This window comes from Vanessa tameamea, chromosome 23, assembly GCF_037043105.1.
Source record: "Vanessa tameamea isolate UH-Manoa-2023 chromosome 23, ilVanTame1 primary haplotype, whole genome shotgun sequence".
Lineage (NCBI taxonomy): Eukaryota > Metazoa > Arthropoda > Insecta > Lepidoptera > Nymphalidae > Vanessa > Vanessa tameamea.
The window spans coordinates 8,323,411-8,338,569 of NC_087331.1; the positions used below are offsets into that span (position 1 = coordinate 8,323,411).

Below are 15,159 nucleotides of genomic sequence, written 5' to 3' on the forward strand. Positions count from 1 at the left end.
CGTAATAATATTATAATGAATTTATAATAGGTAAGTACATTAAGTATATTATTTTTATGAACTAATAACACTATTCGTAATGATCATAGTACTTACCACAGGATAAATATAATTATATTCGTGTGTAGATACTATAAAATGGCATTATTTCTTTAAATGTAGATAATATTTTAAATGAATTATAAAAAATATTTATTTATAGTGTGTTTGGATTATTCTTGTATTTATTAATATTATGTTTTAAATAATATGATTAATTTAAATCTGAATCACATTCTGAACGAAAATAATATTGAAACATGCATTAATTAACGGTATTAAAAAAATGTTCACTATTTTAATTAACGAATTTTCTGTGTATAATAATTATTATGAAATGGTAAAACTGAAATATGCTTGGTATTATTGAAAAGTTATATATAATAAAAATAGTAACTTACTCAATTTTAAATCTGTTTTCGTTAAAATAACTGACAAAAGGTACCCAATTAACATAATATATTTTATTATGTTATTTCTAGTTGAAACAAAGTACCTATATATGTATGTATTTTATTATCTTTTTCATCTCTTAACTATTTTTGTTTACATTTTTTTTTAAGTGATTATGAAAGATTGAATTTAAATCTTTCAAGTGTAAATTAATTTATTTACATAAGAATTATTAACACTAAGTCCTTAAAATATATACAAATATGATTTCAAAATAGTTATTGTATAAATCTTGACCGTGTGGAATGGTGGTAAGACTGCTAGTAGCATTTCCCCGTTGAATTGCAATTCCGATCTTCTGGGTAAAAAACGATCCAGCCCTTCTGTCCAATCTGTTCCAATGGAGGCAATAAGGCGAGGTGTTATACTTTTAATGAAGCTCCTTGAACTACCACACCAAGGGACAAGTGCTTCGATTTGTTTGGATCATTATTTTTTTGCTTCAAGCTTTTCTGCAGGGGCACCGGCTCTTAACATTGTTTCTAGGATATGAGACGGGGCCAGCGTGTCAACGCATGTAGCGTCCCATACAAGGGCCCGTCTCTTATAAATAATATTCCAGAAAAACAAATTTTCTCTCGTTATACATTTTCAAACTCAATCTTAATATTTATATTGCTTACCCTTAATATATTTATATAATTAAATGTTAAAACCTATATATTGGCTAACTTAATATTTCATATTGCAGAAACCAAACATTTCCAATTACGTCAATGTCAACGTACTGTCAATTAGGCGCGAATTGACAGCACGAAAAGATTTACGAAATGGTGTTGTTTGTTGTTGTATAAAACTTTTTTTATGATGGAAAACTATGAGGAAATGTATAATTCGATTTGCCGCATATGTTTGAATTACGGAAACAAACAAAATATGGTGTCATTAATTGATAATAATACAAAGGATGGCATTAGTTGTCATGGCAAAGCGGTTCTAAGTTTTACAAACATTTCAATAAAAAAACAAGACAGTTTACCATCAGTTATGTGTATAAAATGTTTATATTTGTTAAAACAAGCTATTTATTTTAAATTAGTATGCGAATCGAGTGATAAATGCTTAAGAAACTTTGTTAGTATTGTGGGGGACAATATCGAAAAAATGAAAGAAAAAGTCGTGGAATACACTATGTTGAGGTTTTATTTACCGAACGAACAATTATATTCTTCAAATAAAATCATTAAAAATAAACAAACGAAAAACAGCGATATCATTTCTATTACAAACGAAAGTGGTGTAATGTCAGAAAAAAAGTTAAACGACGTAGCTGTCTCAGCAGACTATTTTAATGACGAATCTGACATAGAACCATACAAGGAAGACGAAGATGTAATATTAGAAGATATGGAAAAACTAATTAATGAAAATGTTTTTACTAGTTCAGTGAAAAAACACAAACCGTTCAAGAGAAAGCATTTAAAAATAAAACGAAAACTCGTAAAGAGGCAAAAAATGTTAGCGATCCAAAAAGCAATCGAACAAAGAAAAACAATTAAATTGATCTGTAAAGTGTGTAACAAAGTCCTCGCGAACCAACACACATATGAACATCACATGCAAAGACACAATGGCTGCAGGTACTTTGTAATAATTACTTAAATTTGCTTACAGTGTTTAGTCAATGTATTTAAGTTGGCCACACAAAAAAACAACACAAATAATGCTCTCATTGTGATAATTTTCTATTCGCCCATGGCCAAGAAAGGGCCTGTTACCTTTCTTATTTTTCTTACTGTCAGTGTTCATGAAGTATAAATAAATAAATAAATATTTTACAACATCACATACATTACTCTGATCCCAATGTAAGTAGCTAAAGCACTTGTGTTATGGAAAATCAGAAGTAACGACGGTACCACAAACACCCACGACAGCATAGAAAAATAATGAACTTTTTCTAAATCTACTCAGCCGAGAATCGAACCCGAGACCTTGGAGTGGCGTACCCAAAACCGGTGTACATACTACTCGATCATGGAGGTCGTCAATATAATATAGAATATATACATGAATATAATATAGTTATAATTACATAAATAGCTATTAAACACGCACAAGCATCTCTATGAACCTCTCTACAGGTTTGCTTATATATCTTGTCTTTGTCTTTAATGTAAAGTTGATAAGTAACTAAGATGGCCTTGTTGGTAGAACACATGAATCTTTATTTAAGGTTGCTGTGTACCTGAATTTACATGATTGAATTTTAAAAGAGCTTTATAAACATTTAGTATAGTCTATCTTTTTTAACTTAGGTAGTAGATTAAAATGGATTTAGGAAACCTGCATTTATGCTTAAATATGCTATGGTAAATATACATAATAATATATAATATATATATAATATTTATATATAATAAAAATACAAAACATATTACTCTTTTTTAAAAATAAAATCTTTGGAAAATTATTTATAGGTTAATAAAATGCTGTGTAATTTAGATAATTTAATTTATACAATAATGAAGATGCAAAACAGTTTCGGTTTAATTTTTTATAATTTTTTTATACTGCTTTTTTAATTGCTATGCTATCGTTGATTAAAATATGAAGGCTCAAACTTACAATTAGATAATAAGTTTTATGAGAACATGGGGTGCTTTTACCAAATAACAAGTTAATAGTTTGTATCATCTGTCATTAATTCATTTTTTTTTTACAATTTCTGCAGTGCTTCTCATAACATACTAGAAACTAGCCAACAATAAATTAATGCTCATTATATAATATTAGCCTTATCAAGCTAAAAATTCTTGCACTACATGAATAAAAATATATGTATATACCGAGTAGGCTATTACAAAAGATACTCAAGCAAAAAATGTAGATTCTAATAATATTAACTTATGTAAAACTATATAGCAGTACTAATTAAAATATTTATGTATGCTTTTCGCATGTGGCATTAATGCAATAACCCTAATTAGCACAAATAAAACCTTAAAAAGAGAGATATGTATGATTTTTAAACAATATAATATTTATATATTTTAAAAAAGCATATTTCATCTGTATGTCTTATGTGTTTAATGGGTAGATTGTATATATCGTTGCTATATATGAATGGTTAGTGGTATAGTAAGAGTTTTGCATGCTTATCTGGGTAGGTACTGCTCATCATATATTCTGCCTCGAAACAGCAATATTTTGTATCGTTGTGTTCCGATTTGATCTGAGCGTGCCAGTGTAGCTACAGGCATAAGGGTCAAAATATCTTAGTTCACAACAACCCAAGGTTGGAGACGCATTGGTGCGGTAAGGAATGGTTAAAATTTCATACGGCGCTAATGTCTTAAGGTAGTGACTAATTACCGTCAGGTGGCCCTATAGCCCGTTGCCCGTATATATATATATGTATATATTTTTACATAATATTAATGTTTTTTGTTTATGATTGGTCAACTTATTAACATGCTTATATTAACTTCACTTGTAACTATGTATGTAAGAAAATCTTGGAAACTTAATTTGACCCACTTCCCGGTTTTCGATTAGGATGTAATTTTGCACGTGCTCTGAGTTCATGTCATATTAAAGTTTAAAAGATAAAACAACAAATGCATTTTTATTACTAACGAGAAGGCAAAAGTTTTTCCATTTATGTAAAATAATATAATTCATAAATTAAGAGTCAATCGGAAGTATAGAACTCAAATGCTGTCTTACCTTTTTCCATTTTTCGACCGGTTTTGAATCCCTGGTACAGTCCATATTTAAGGTAGATGCTAACTTATCCCAGTTAGCTGCGGCCCTCAGCTGCCCTTGGGGTCCATAAACGGGCTTATTTAAGTCGCCGTTACTAGATTTGAGATTATAATTTATTAATTTTTAATTGTAGGATATCACATATATCACACTGAAGTAACAAAATATATTTAACTCACTTCTTCATAAAATCCACCATCATCTCAAATTGGGTATGCGACGTTCTTCTTGCCATGGTATAGGAAATAGGAATTATTTATTAAATTCAATTCAATGTTTACATCAATAGGTTGACAGGAAATAGGAATTGCGCGCGAATATTGTATGACAAGAAAAAAACATGACGAATAATGTCAAATACAATAAAAACGGTCGAATATATTTCTCTCTCCTTTCTTAGCGCGTGTAAGTGAGATGGAAATATAAATTGTGGTGTAGTCTATTTCGAGTAACTCGACGGTTATCATGGTTTTAACGCAAACGTGTAATGTCAAACTCATACTACCGAATACAAATAATTCGTAAACGTTTTCGAGAAGTCGATACGTTATTAACGCATGAAGTATTGAAACTCGTCCTAGGGATACTGATGAGTCATCAGTATCATCGGTGATGACACTAGCTAAGAAACGTCATTAACCCAATATGGCGGCCTACCCAAGATGGCGGACTGGCTGTTTGAAATCCACCCCCATGGTATGGATATCAAATGAAAGGGTTTGCTGTCAGGAATACGAAAAAAATAGTCACGTGACTTAAATCCAATATGGCGGACATCCAAGATGGCGGACAGGCTATTTGAAATGCACCCCCATGATATGGGTATCAAATGAAAGGGTTTGCTGTCAGGATTACGATATTTTTGGACAAAACGCTCCATTTGTAATTTTTAGTTCGTGCTAAAAGCGTGTTTTTTATTTTTTTAAACTATTTTATTTATTCTAATATTCTAAATGAGCTTGCTGTACACCTGCCCCTTCTCTCGCGCACGTGGTTTTTTTCCCATTATTTTGCACATAATAATTATTAGAAAATGATTTACCTTGAATATAAACTGTAATTTTTTTTCTGGGAAATCCTAATTAACTTTTCTTTTCTTTTCTGGGAAATTAACTAATTTACTTTGACTTAATGCGTTCTGTCTAAGGTCTTGTTAGAGGTTCTGAGAAAGGCATAATCGTAAAATCGTATAGATTATTTATGTGTGAAAGAAAATATGTTACGATTATTGTTTAATGATTTCGTTGTTAGTTCCTTATGTGTTAGTGTTCATTTTTATACATTTTAGAACGGAGTTTTTTTAAACAGCTTAACTTAGTCTTTGTCTTATTATATCTTGTACCAAATAAAACCTTTTTAATGGTATTTAAAATTATTTTTTGTTGTTGTTTTAATTCACACAGGATTTTATAAGTTTTGTCATTGTCGTTTCAAATATATCAAAATATTCTTCATTCAAGTAGGCTCATAAAAGTACTCTTGAATATTTTTTTGATACAAGTCGCAGTGTTGAATTAAATGTAAAACTATCACCGGTTCGGAAATAAGATTCTAGCGAGAAGAACCGGCAAGAAACTCAGTTTTTACTCTTTTCTACTATTGTACTGTATATGTCAGTAAAGTACAATTATTTTTTCAACTACAATTTAATTATTCTCTGAGAATAATTTTTAATTAATTTCATTGTGTTTTTTATTTAATACGTATGTAATATATAGCTAAAGTAACTACGTTCCAACCGAGTGCTCTAGATCAACTCACAGTTTAAGGGTTCCGTACCTCAAAAGGTAAAAACGGCACCCTTATAGTATCACTTTGTTGCCCGTCCGTCCGGTATACTCAGGTCTCTCGAAGCTGAGAAAAAATTAAATTTAATGGTATTTTCTGTTGACCTACAACCATGAAGTTTGACAAGTATTAATATTAAAGTAAATAAATAACTATTTTTTAAATATTTACCTTCAAATATTTTATAATATGTTGTATAATTTTGTACGGAATCCGCGGTGGGCGAGTCCGATTCGCACTTATTCGGTTTCATTTTTATTGCTTCTACAAAGTATTGTTGGTATTATACTTGATGCGAAGACACAAATTTGGTTATCTATACATATAATAAAATTGGAGTGTCTGTTTATAATATTAAAATAACCAATTTTTACTAAATGCATATGTATGTATACACGGGACATATACCAAAATAACATTTTTTACAATTTTTGTCTGTTTGTTCCGGCTAATCTCTGGAACGGCTGAACCGATTTCGACGGGACATTCACTGGCAGATAACGGATGTAATAAGGAGTAACTTAGGCTTACTTTAGAATTATATTTAGAATAAAAATAAAATCACGCTACAATATCCAAATAACTTAAATTCAAACAACGCGCACGAAGTCGCGGGCACAGCTAGTATTATAATAAAAAATCTATATTTGTATATTTTAAATACGTTCTATCGTCTTACAATGAATCTAAATGTAACATACATTTATACAAACAGACTTAAGAAATCGTTGAATTGCTATTGTTTTATTTTCATCCAAATTTAATAGAAAATAATGTAATAAAAGCATCACCTAAGAGTATATACTTGCTTTGTGAAAGTCTGTCTGGGTAGGTACCATCTACTTATCTCATATTCTACCGCCAAACAATAATAAGCAATAGCTAGCGTTTCGGTTCGACGAGTTAGTAACCACCGACACAAGACGACATCTCAGTTCCCAAGGTTAGTGGCGCTTTGGGTATCTAAATGGTGATTAATTTAACCATTTATCAACCGGTGCCCCATTTGCGAGACTGCCTACGAATTTCAAATTAGAATAAATAGTAATAATTAAGTTTCTTAATAAGATTCTTTACCATATAATCTACGGCCGTTAACAGCTATAACATTTGTAAAATGTCAATTTAACAAATACTATAAGAACCTACTTGAATATGAATAAAGCTAATATATATTTTTTCTTTATTTAGTATAATTATGATACCGATATGTTCTACATTTTAATTGGGTATTTTTTTTAGATACATTTGCGAGCACTGCGGCAAAGGATTTCCAGTTCGAACCGAGCTTCAAATTCACCAAGTATCCCGTCACGGTACAGGACCATACTTACAATGTTCGCATTGTCCTTTCAAAGCACCTAGAAAATTCGATTTGATCGAACACGAAAGACTGCACACCGGGGAAAGGCCTTATACATGCGAAAAGTGTGGCCTTACGTTCAGACGACGCGGAATATGGAGGAAGCATTTGATTTACCACACGGAAAAAAAGATTCAATGTCCGCAGTGCCCAAGAAAATTCTTCCAAAGGAGCGAAATGTTAGCGCATGCAAATAATATTCATGATAGGGTTTACGTGTATTTGTGTAACAAATGTGGTGCGACTTACGCTAAGACGGCGACAGTGAGACGGCACATGTCTGAACGCCATGGAATTCCAAGAGAAATGCAAGGGAAAATTATAAGGGTCAATAAAGGAATTGGTTATCAAGAACAGTAGCTTACGTCGATTGAAAATTAGAAGTTTATTAATTTGAGTTGAACAAAATCTTGTTGTTCGACCGTTTGAACGACTGATCCGTAGGTTTATAACGCAATTGGAGGCTAATAAATTAACAATAAAGACATTTTGTAACTCATTTAGTTTTATTCAGTGAATGTTACTGAAACATTCTTTGAACATTTCTACAAAATTTTCGAGTAAATATCCATATTTTAAAACATATCGACTCTTACAAGCATTAAAACTTCTTAATACATTAAGTACGACCTATTCTAGCGAGTTCCTGCTGAATGAAATCAATAATCAATTTAAAGTTTCGAAGAATTATGGAGGACTCGTAGTTATGAGTAATAGCCACTTACAAACACTAACAGCCAGCACACGTCCTCGCACCACTAACCAGAAGTTCTACCATTTTAAATATAGACGATAATATAATCGATTTTCTCTGATGCCTGTCTTTTCTTAACTAATTGCTTTATATTCTGAATGATTTATATTTATGCCGTAACGTAATTTCACGATAAGTTAAAAATTACGTATGATGTGTTTGATATATATTATATATTTAATGAAGAAAGTTTCATCTCCTAATTGTCCCGATTGCGGGTCTGTAGAGGATGTATACCACATTTTAATGGAGTGCGTTCGTAGCGAGCCTCTTCTATCACAATTGATAGATAGATCTATGGGCATATGTAATATTTATCTTGCTAATCCTACTTCAGAACTAGCCAAAATTATGTATAATATAGGTAAACATAATTTAAATAAGCGAGAATAGATAACGTAAATAATGTAAATATAAGAATATTTGTGTAACCTACCAGAGCAACATAGTCACCCAAGTGACTCAGCTCTTAAAATGAGAATAAAAAAAAAAAAAAAAAAATGTGTTTGAGTTTGGTTATAAATTAATATTTGTAATTTCCACGATTAGTGTGACGTATAAATCAAGATCAGATTCAATTTATCCATACAATTACTCCATAGTAGTAATATTATATCATCACTATATAGTATAAAACAAATTCGCTTTCCGTTGTCTGTCCCTTTGTATGCTGAGATTTATAGAACTATGCACCGTTTTTTTTAATAGATAGTGTCAAGAGGAAGAGTTGAAGTGATAATTCTAGACGTTTCTATTGTGATGTCGTAAATAAACATATTTTTTGCGCTTATTTTGCTAACGCTGGCTGAATCCTACGAGAAAGATCGAAATAATGTACCTACTACAGTATTGTACACCTTAGAAAGTCTACAAAAAAGCCCACGATATGTCCATCTCTTAGAGATAACCCACAATACTATTTGTTTTCCTTTACTTTGTAAAGCAAATGATAAAAAAATAATATATATCGCTTTTACGAAGCAATTTTAAGCAATACGGCATTAATCCTTATCCAATTAAGCACCGTAAACATATTTTGCAAATAATATAGATCAATATGACCCTTTACAGCATGTAATTTAAATGAATATTTTCGAAGTTATTACAAATTTTAAAATGCGGGAACATAGCGGTTTGTATTTTCTAATGACAAAAAAACTGAGAATGTTGTCTAAAAAGACATTGTAGTATATTTAGTATTAGCATTGCAACCTTGAGAAACCGGGGTGGGTCGCTAGTTAATGATAAAAATTAGCTTGCGGTATTCGATTCACGATATCGGCGGTACAGGAGAGTCAGTAAGCTAAGTTCCAAAGTTTCGAAACTTGTCGCTAAGCTGCGAAAACTGGGCGACTACTATGTCTCATCTTGTCCACATGAACGACCAATGGTAAACTTGGGAATTTTTTTTTTTGTTTGAAATATTTCGGTAAACTGACAAATGGGCTACCTGGTGGTAAACCTTATCATTGTCAATGTGTATAATCATCATTACTGAGTCATTAGTTACTTTTTACCCTCTACCATTCTTACCACTAATTAATTCTATAGAGTATACAGGCACCCTTCTCTAACTTCTTTTGGCGCACTGTTTGTCTGTCTGTTGCTCTTTCACAGCCAAACTAATTTCCATGAAATTTGATATGAAGCAAGCTTGAACTGAAGCAAAGACATGGGCTACTTCTAATGCATAAAACCTGATGACCGGAACCGGACCGATGAAGCCGGGGCGCCTAATCAGACCCAATGAGATTTGGACAATTTTACTACTTTTTACTAATATGTAATATTTCTAAGAAATTATGTCTCTGGGTCTGAAGTTCCAATAAAATATTAAGGATTTTTATTTAATAAGTTATTATAAAGCCCCACCGAGATATCCCGGACGCTGTCCAAACTAGGACATCCGGGAAAACTCCCACGAATGGGAGAGTCCAACTTATACATAAACCATTTTTTGTCCTATTTGAACAGCGATCTTGGCTAGCTATCGCAGCATTTATAGTATTTTTCACTTTAGTTAATCAAATTGAATTAACGTTTCATTTAATTAGTTTCTCTAAACATATTAAGAATCACCGATGTATTGAGATATGCACATTAAAACATTATCAGAGAGAAATTGAAATGAAGTTCGAATAATAATATTATTATGAAGGATGGCTCGTCTTCTTTATTTATTGAAATCCGAAATTATTTTGAATAAATATGTATTTGTAAGGCGATCATTATATTGTGGAATAAGAGATCCTCATATATCCAACCGTATTTAGTGTCGAGGAGGAGGAGAATTGATCTTGTCACGTCATTTTTACCCAATTACGTTTCTTCTTACAAACGTCAAAAACTGGGGACCAAAACAAAGCTAGAATAAAAGGGTTAAATAACATAAAGATCTTTATTTGCTCCATGATTTATTTAATAATAATATAAATAGTAAATATTATGGTATCTGTATCATTAAATTTGATAATACCATTATATATTTTATCCGTCCCATTTATACTATTAACGGACCTACCGTTTACTTATAATTTAATAAAGCTTTTCTCTTAAGATATCCTTAGCAGCCTTAACTTAATAGTAATTTATTTACACAGTGGTCACACTCTCGGACAAAGCACGTTGAACATTTGATCAACCTTGATATCCTTCTGCGTAATGTCAGGCTTACAATTTCATCGAATCTGAGAGAGAAGGAATATGTTTTGTTTTAATGGTAAAGTTGGCAAACGAGCAAGAGGCTCACCTGATGGAAAGTGACTACCATCGCCCAGGGACATCTGCAACAACGGGGAGTTATCAGATACATTGCCGGCTTTTAAGAAAGGTGTATGTTCTTTTTTTTAAGGTTCCCATGTCGTATCGGTTCGGAAAAACCGCCGGCGAAAGCTGGTCCTACTGGAGGCAGAAAATGTCTTAGAAATCGCGCTGTTGTGGATTTTCGGACATCTAGGTGTGTGAAACAATTTATTTATTAAATACACTAACAATGGATATGGTAGCACAATTCAACACACTTAAATTAAAAAAAAAACAGACATGGTTATGGATATAAATTAATGTGTATATAGCATTTACAATATTAATATTAAACATATAATAAATAAATAGAAAATTACATAAACATAAAACATAACAGAAAATTAATAAGATTAAAAATATATATATATAAGTACAAAGAAAAATAATTATAAATCGATTTTATAAAATATAGTATATAATAATTATTTATTTGAATCACCGTTTTGGAAATCTGCGTTTCGCAATACATAGTTTTAATTTCATTTTTATTATTAAAATAAATCACATTTTGTTTGAACAAATATTGTTTAGGATGTGAGAGATAGAGTCCTGCGAGATTATTACTGTTTTACAAATAACCCTGCATACGTATAGATTGGTGTTATTCTATTTACCTATGGCATAGGTAAGCGGATTTACGAATAGGCCACCCGATAGTAACTGATCAACATTGCCCATAGAAATTCTTAGATAATCAATTCCAGTAACTTTGGGAACTGAGATGACCCTTGTGCCTGTAGTTACACTGTCTCACTCACCCTTCAAATCGGAATAATAATACTAAGTATTGTTGCTCGGCGAAAAATATATCCAGACTGTGGCCCAGAAATGCTTGCACAAAGTCTTACCACCAAGTGAATATCACAGATTGAAATCTAATAAAACAAAATCTAAATTACATTTCCAACATGCTTTTTTTTACCAAAAGATATGAAATTTACAAATAAAATAGACCCAAATAAAACAACGGTATTAAAAATAAAGTGTTGAGCTAAAAAAACAAACATACTCTTCAATACATACATAAAACAATTCAGTTTTTCAACCACTCGAATCACTTCCACAACACAATACACTAAAAAGCGACTGGTAATTTTCATTTACAATAGAAAACTGAACCATATATAATTTTAAACCTTGTCACTGATAACTTAGAGTACATTTTGCATTGGATAACAGTACCATCGTGCTGTTTTACTGTCCATGCCCGAGCACAAATGAGAGAGAATACCGTATTTAGAAACGTGCCACGGCTTGTACGCCCATCATTTCCTGGTGCTGTCTAAATAGAACCATTTAACGTGATATCGAATCCATTTCGTGGTGAAGGCTTCGGAATTATTGGTATTGATTGATATATGAGTTTATTGCTGAATGTTATTTACGTTAAATATTTCCATAGATTGTAACTATTGGTAATAACTGTTGGGCTTTAATACCGAATATTGTTACGTAACAAGAACATATAAATGACGCTTGTTGAGTGGATGATACTGCCCAGCTATTTTGTGATAGGGCTTTGTGCAGGCCCGTCTGAGTCATCAGATATTTTACCATCAAATAGATATACTTAATATTTTTGGGTTCTGGTTTGAAGTATAAGTACAGGCACATGGGACATAACATCTTAGTTGGTCACTCTCGTCACACTCATCAGATATTCTACCACCAAACAGCAATACTAGTGAGTGAGCCAGTGTAACTACAGACAAACTTTACAGCGCCATTGTGTATGGGCGATGGTGATCACTTTCCATCAGGTAGAAGATTTCCTCGTCCGCCAATCCATATTATAAAAAAACGCCTATAAGTATCAGTTTTCGTCCGGGCTTGAAATCATGACTCAAGATCCGGAATAATCCATTGGAATGAAGACATGTCGGCTTTTGATGTTTGTTCTCTTAGAAATGGGATGAGGAAATACACCAGAGCGATGTTATGTTTTAGTTTCCTTATATTCCGAGGTGTACGAATTACTCAACGTCGCGCATTTGTACGTTACGTGAGGGTATTAATGAGATATATGATATTAAGATATAAATAACATGATGGATTTTTGTGACATATTTATTAATAACTCTGTCCAACCTAACATTAACAACCAACACTATCACGATATTGATAGAGTATGTATATACTTGTATATATTTTCCGAGATCGTCCAATAGTTAGAACGTGTGCATCTTGACCGATGATAATGGGTTGAAACTCACACAAGCACTTCTGAATTTTTATGTTTCACTTAAGGAAAAATCGCGAGTAACGAGTTCTAATGTCAAAGATATGATGCCACATATGTATCCACCAACTAGCATTGTAGCGGTACTTTCCAAAACCTATCCTCAAAAGAAAAAGCCTTAGTCCTGTAGCAGGATTTTTCCAGGCTGGATTTTATACCATACTCTTAAATGAAATCATATCATGTTAATATTACACAAAGCAAATAGGTCCAGTAGTTCGAATACGTAAATCTTTACTAAAAATTGCAGGTTCCAATGCAGGCTAACCCTACTGAGTTTTATACTTTATAATCACATTTTGCGTTAGCGTGTGAAAAATGTATTTGTAGGATGAAAATCAATTACATATCCTCCATCCATATCCTTGCAACAATGAGGAATAGTGTTCTATTTAGCAATATATTGAAACAGAAAATTGATGTTAATATCGTGAATATGAAAATTACACGCTGTCAATGTTATCGTCTGGCGTTTTCCCAAGACGCTCGTGATAATGCCAAACAGCGAGGAGAAGTTTAAGCTAGATTAGTACTGTCTTTTGGATGACCATAGCTAGTTGACTAGCTTGTTTGGACTCAATTTATTTGATATTTTTTTCTAATAACTAGACCAATTTAGTAAAACGCAATGAATTATATGCGTTTTATTATATTATGTACAGTCAGAGTAAGAAAACCTTCGTCAGTTTTCAAATTCATTCCTTTATCAAGTCGTAAACTCTTAGTACCTTTTGAATCTAAAGCACTAAACAGACAACTGCATAGAAAATTAAACTAACATTGTATGATAACTTGGTTCAAAATAGTGTAACAACTTTGGACTACGTCTAGTGTCATATCAAAAAAAACTTTTTTATGGCCTAGATTTAAATTATTTTGTAGATATTATATCTTAATTGTCAATTGTCAAAGTCTGTCAGTGTCATATATTTTCTTGCAATATCTTAGAATAAAAACGATTGTAATATTATTCCGCCGTTATTTTAAGTGACGGTTAATGTAATGTGACGTGTGATGAGTGGTCCATCGGCACCGGGAAGTGGTGGTGATTCCTTGGCCTGCAAAAGCGGCGGATAAACCCTATTGAAAATGTATGGTTTGATGGTGCAGCGGTGGATAAATAATAACGATAGAACCAAAGCAGTCGTAGAACATTGCCGAAGTGTCTGGGAGGGCTTCAGAGAAATCGATATATACTCTCTCCTTGTTGGATCACTGCGACAGCGACTACAAGCTGCGATTGATACGAATAGCGGATATACCTACTCATTTTTAATAAAATAAATAAGATTTGTTTAAATGAATAAATTTTACCATGATTACTATTTATTTTTTCTATTTTATTTACTACTTCCGTCCTGTGGTTTCAACCGCGTTCCCGAGAGATTTTATGTTTTCTCGGGATAAAAAGTGTCCTATATGTTATTCCAGTACATATTCTATCTGTGTGCCAAATTTTATCCAAAACCGTCAGTAATTTTTACGTGAAAGTGTAACAAACATCCATCCATACCTCAGAGAAATCAGCCAGATCCATTCACACAAACTTTCTCGTTTATAATATTAGTAGGAAGTAGGATTAATACTATGCACTCTCTTTTATAAGAGACAAGACAATGTCCTAATCTCCGATGTTACACGAGCATTCACGAAGGCCTATGAGGTTTCGTGAAAAGTTGGTAATTACCATACCGATTGACAGCTTCTTCTAATTATTATTACAGTTTTTAAACGCTATTATACTCTTTGCTAGATGCGACTTATAATGACATTGTGACGCAATATGTCATACTCAATCGGTAAAGCAGGTTAACGCTCATACTGAGCACACGAAAATAGATCTTAAGGTGACGAACCTTTTCTTACTCCAAGTGTACATATCTAAAATTTTTTGGTCAGTTCTAAACAAAGAAACGATTGTATTAACTATGTCTTGGTGATATACTTTAAGATATTTAAAAAATCCTACAGCTAAAGGATTGTTCTTCGAATATTTTTAAATAATATTTT

General features: G+C 32.1%; 1 protein-coding gene across 1 annotated transcript; it reads left to right on the plus strand.

Annotated features, from left to right (window-relative positions):
• Nucleotides 1-1,239: 1,239 nt before the first annotated feature.
• LOC113397793 (zinc finger protein 271-like) lies at nucleotides 1,240-7,811 on the plus strand. The gene is made up of 2 exons (XM_026636255.2): nucleotides 1,240-2,072; nucleotides 7,231-7,811. The coding sequence occupies exons 1-2, from the start codon at nucleotides 1,297-1,299 to the stop codon at nucleotides 7,709-7,711; spliced, it is 1,257 nt and encodes a 418-aa protein (XP_026492040.2). The 5' UTR covers nucleotides 1,240-1,296; the 3' UTR covers nucleotides 7,712-7,811.
• Nucleotides 7,812-15,159: the final 7,348 nt, after the last annotated feature.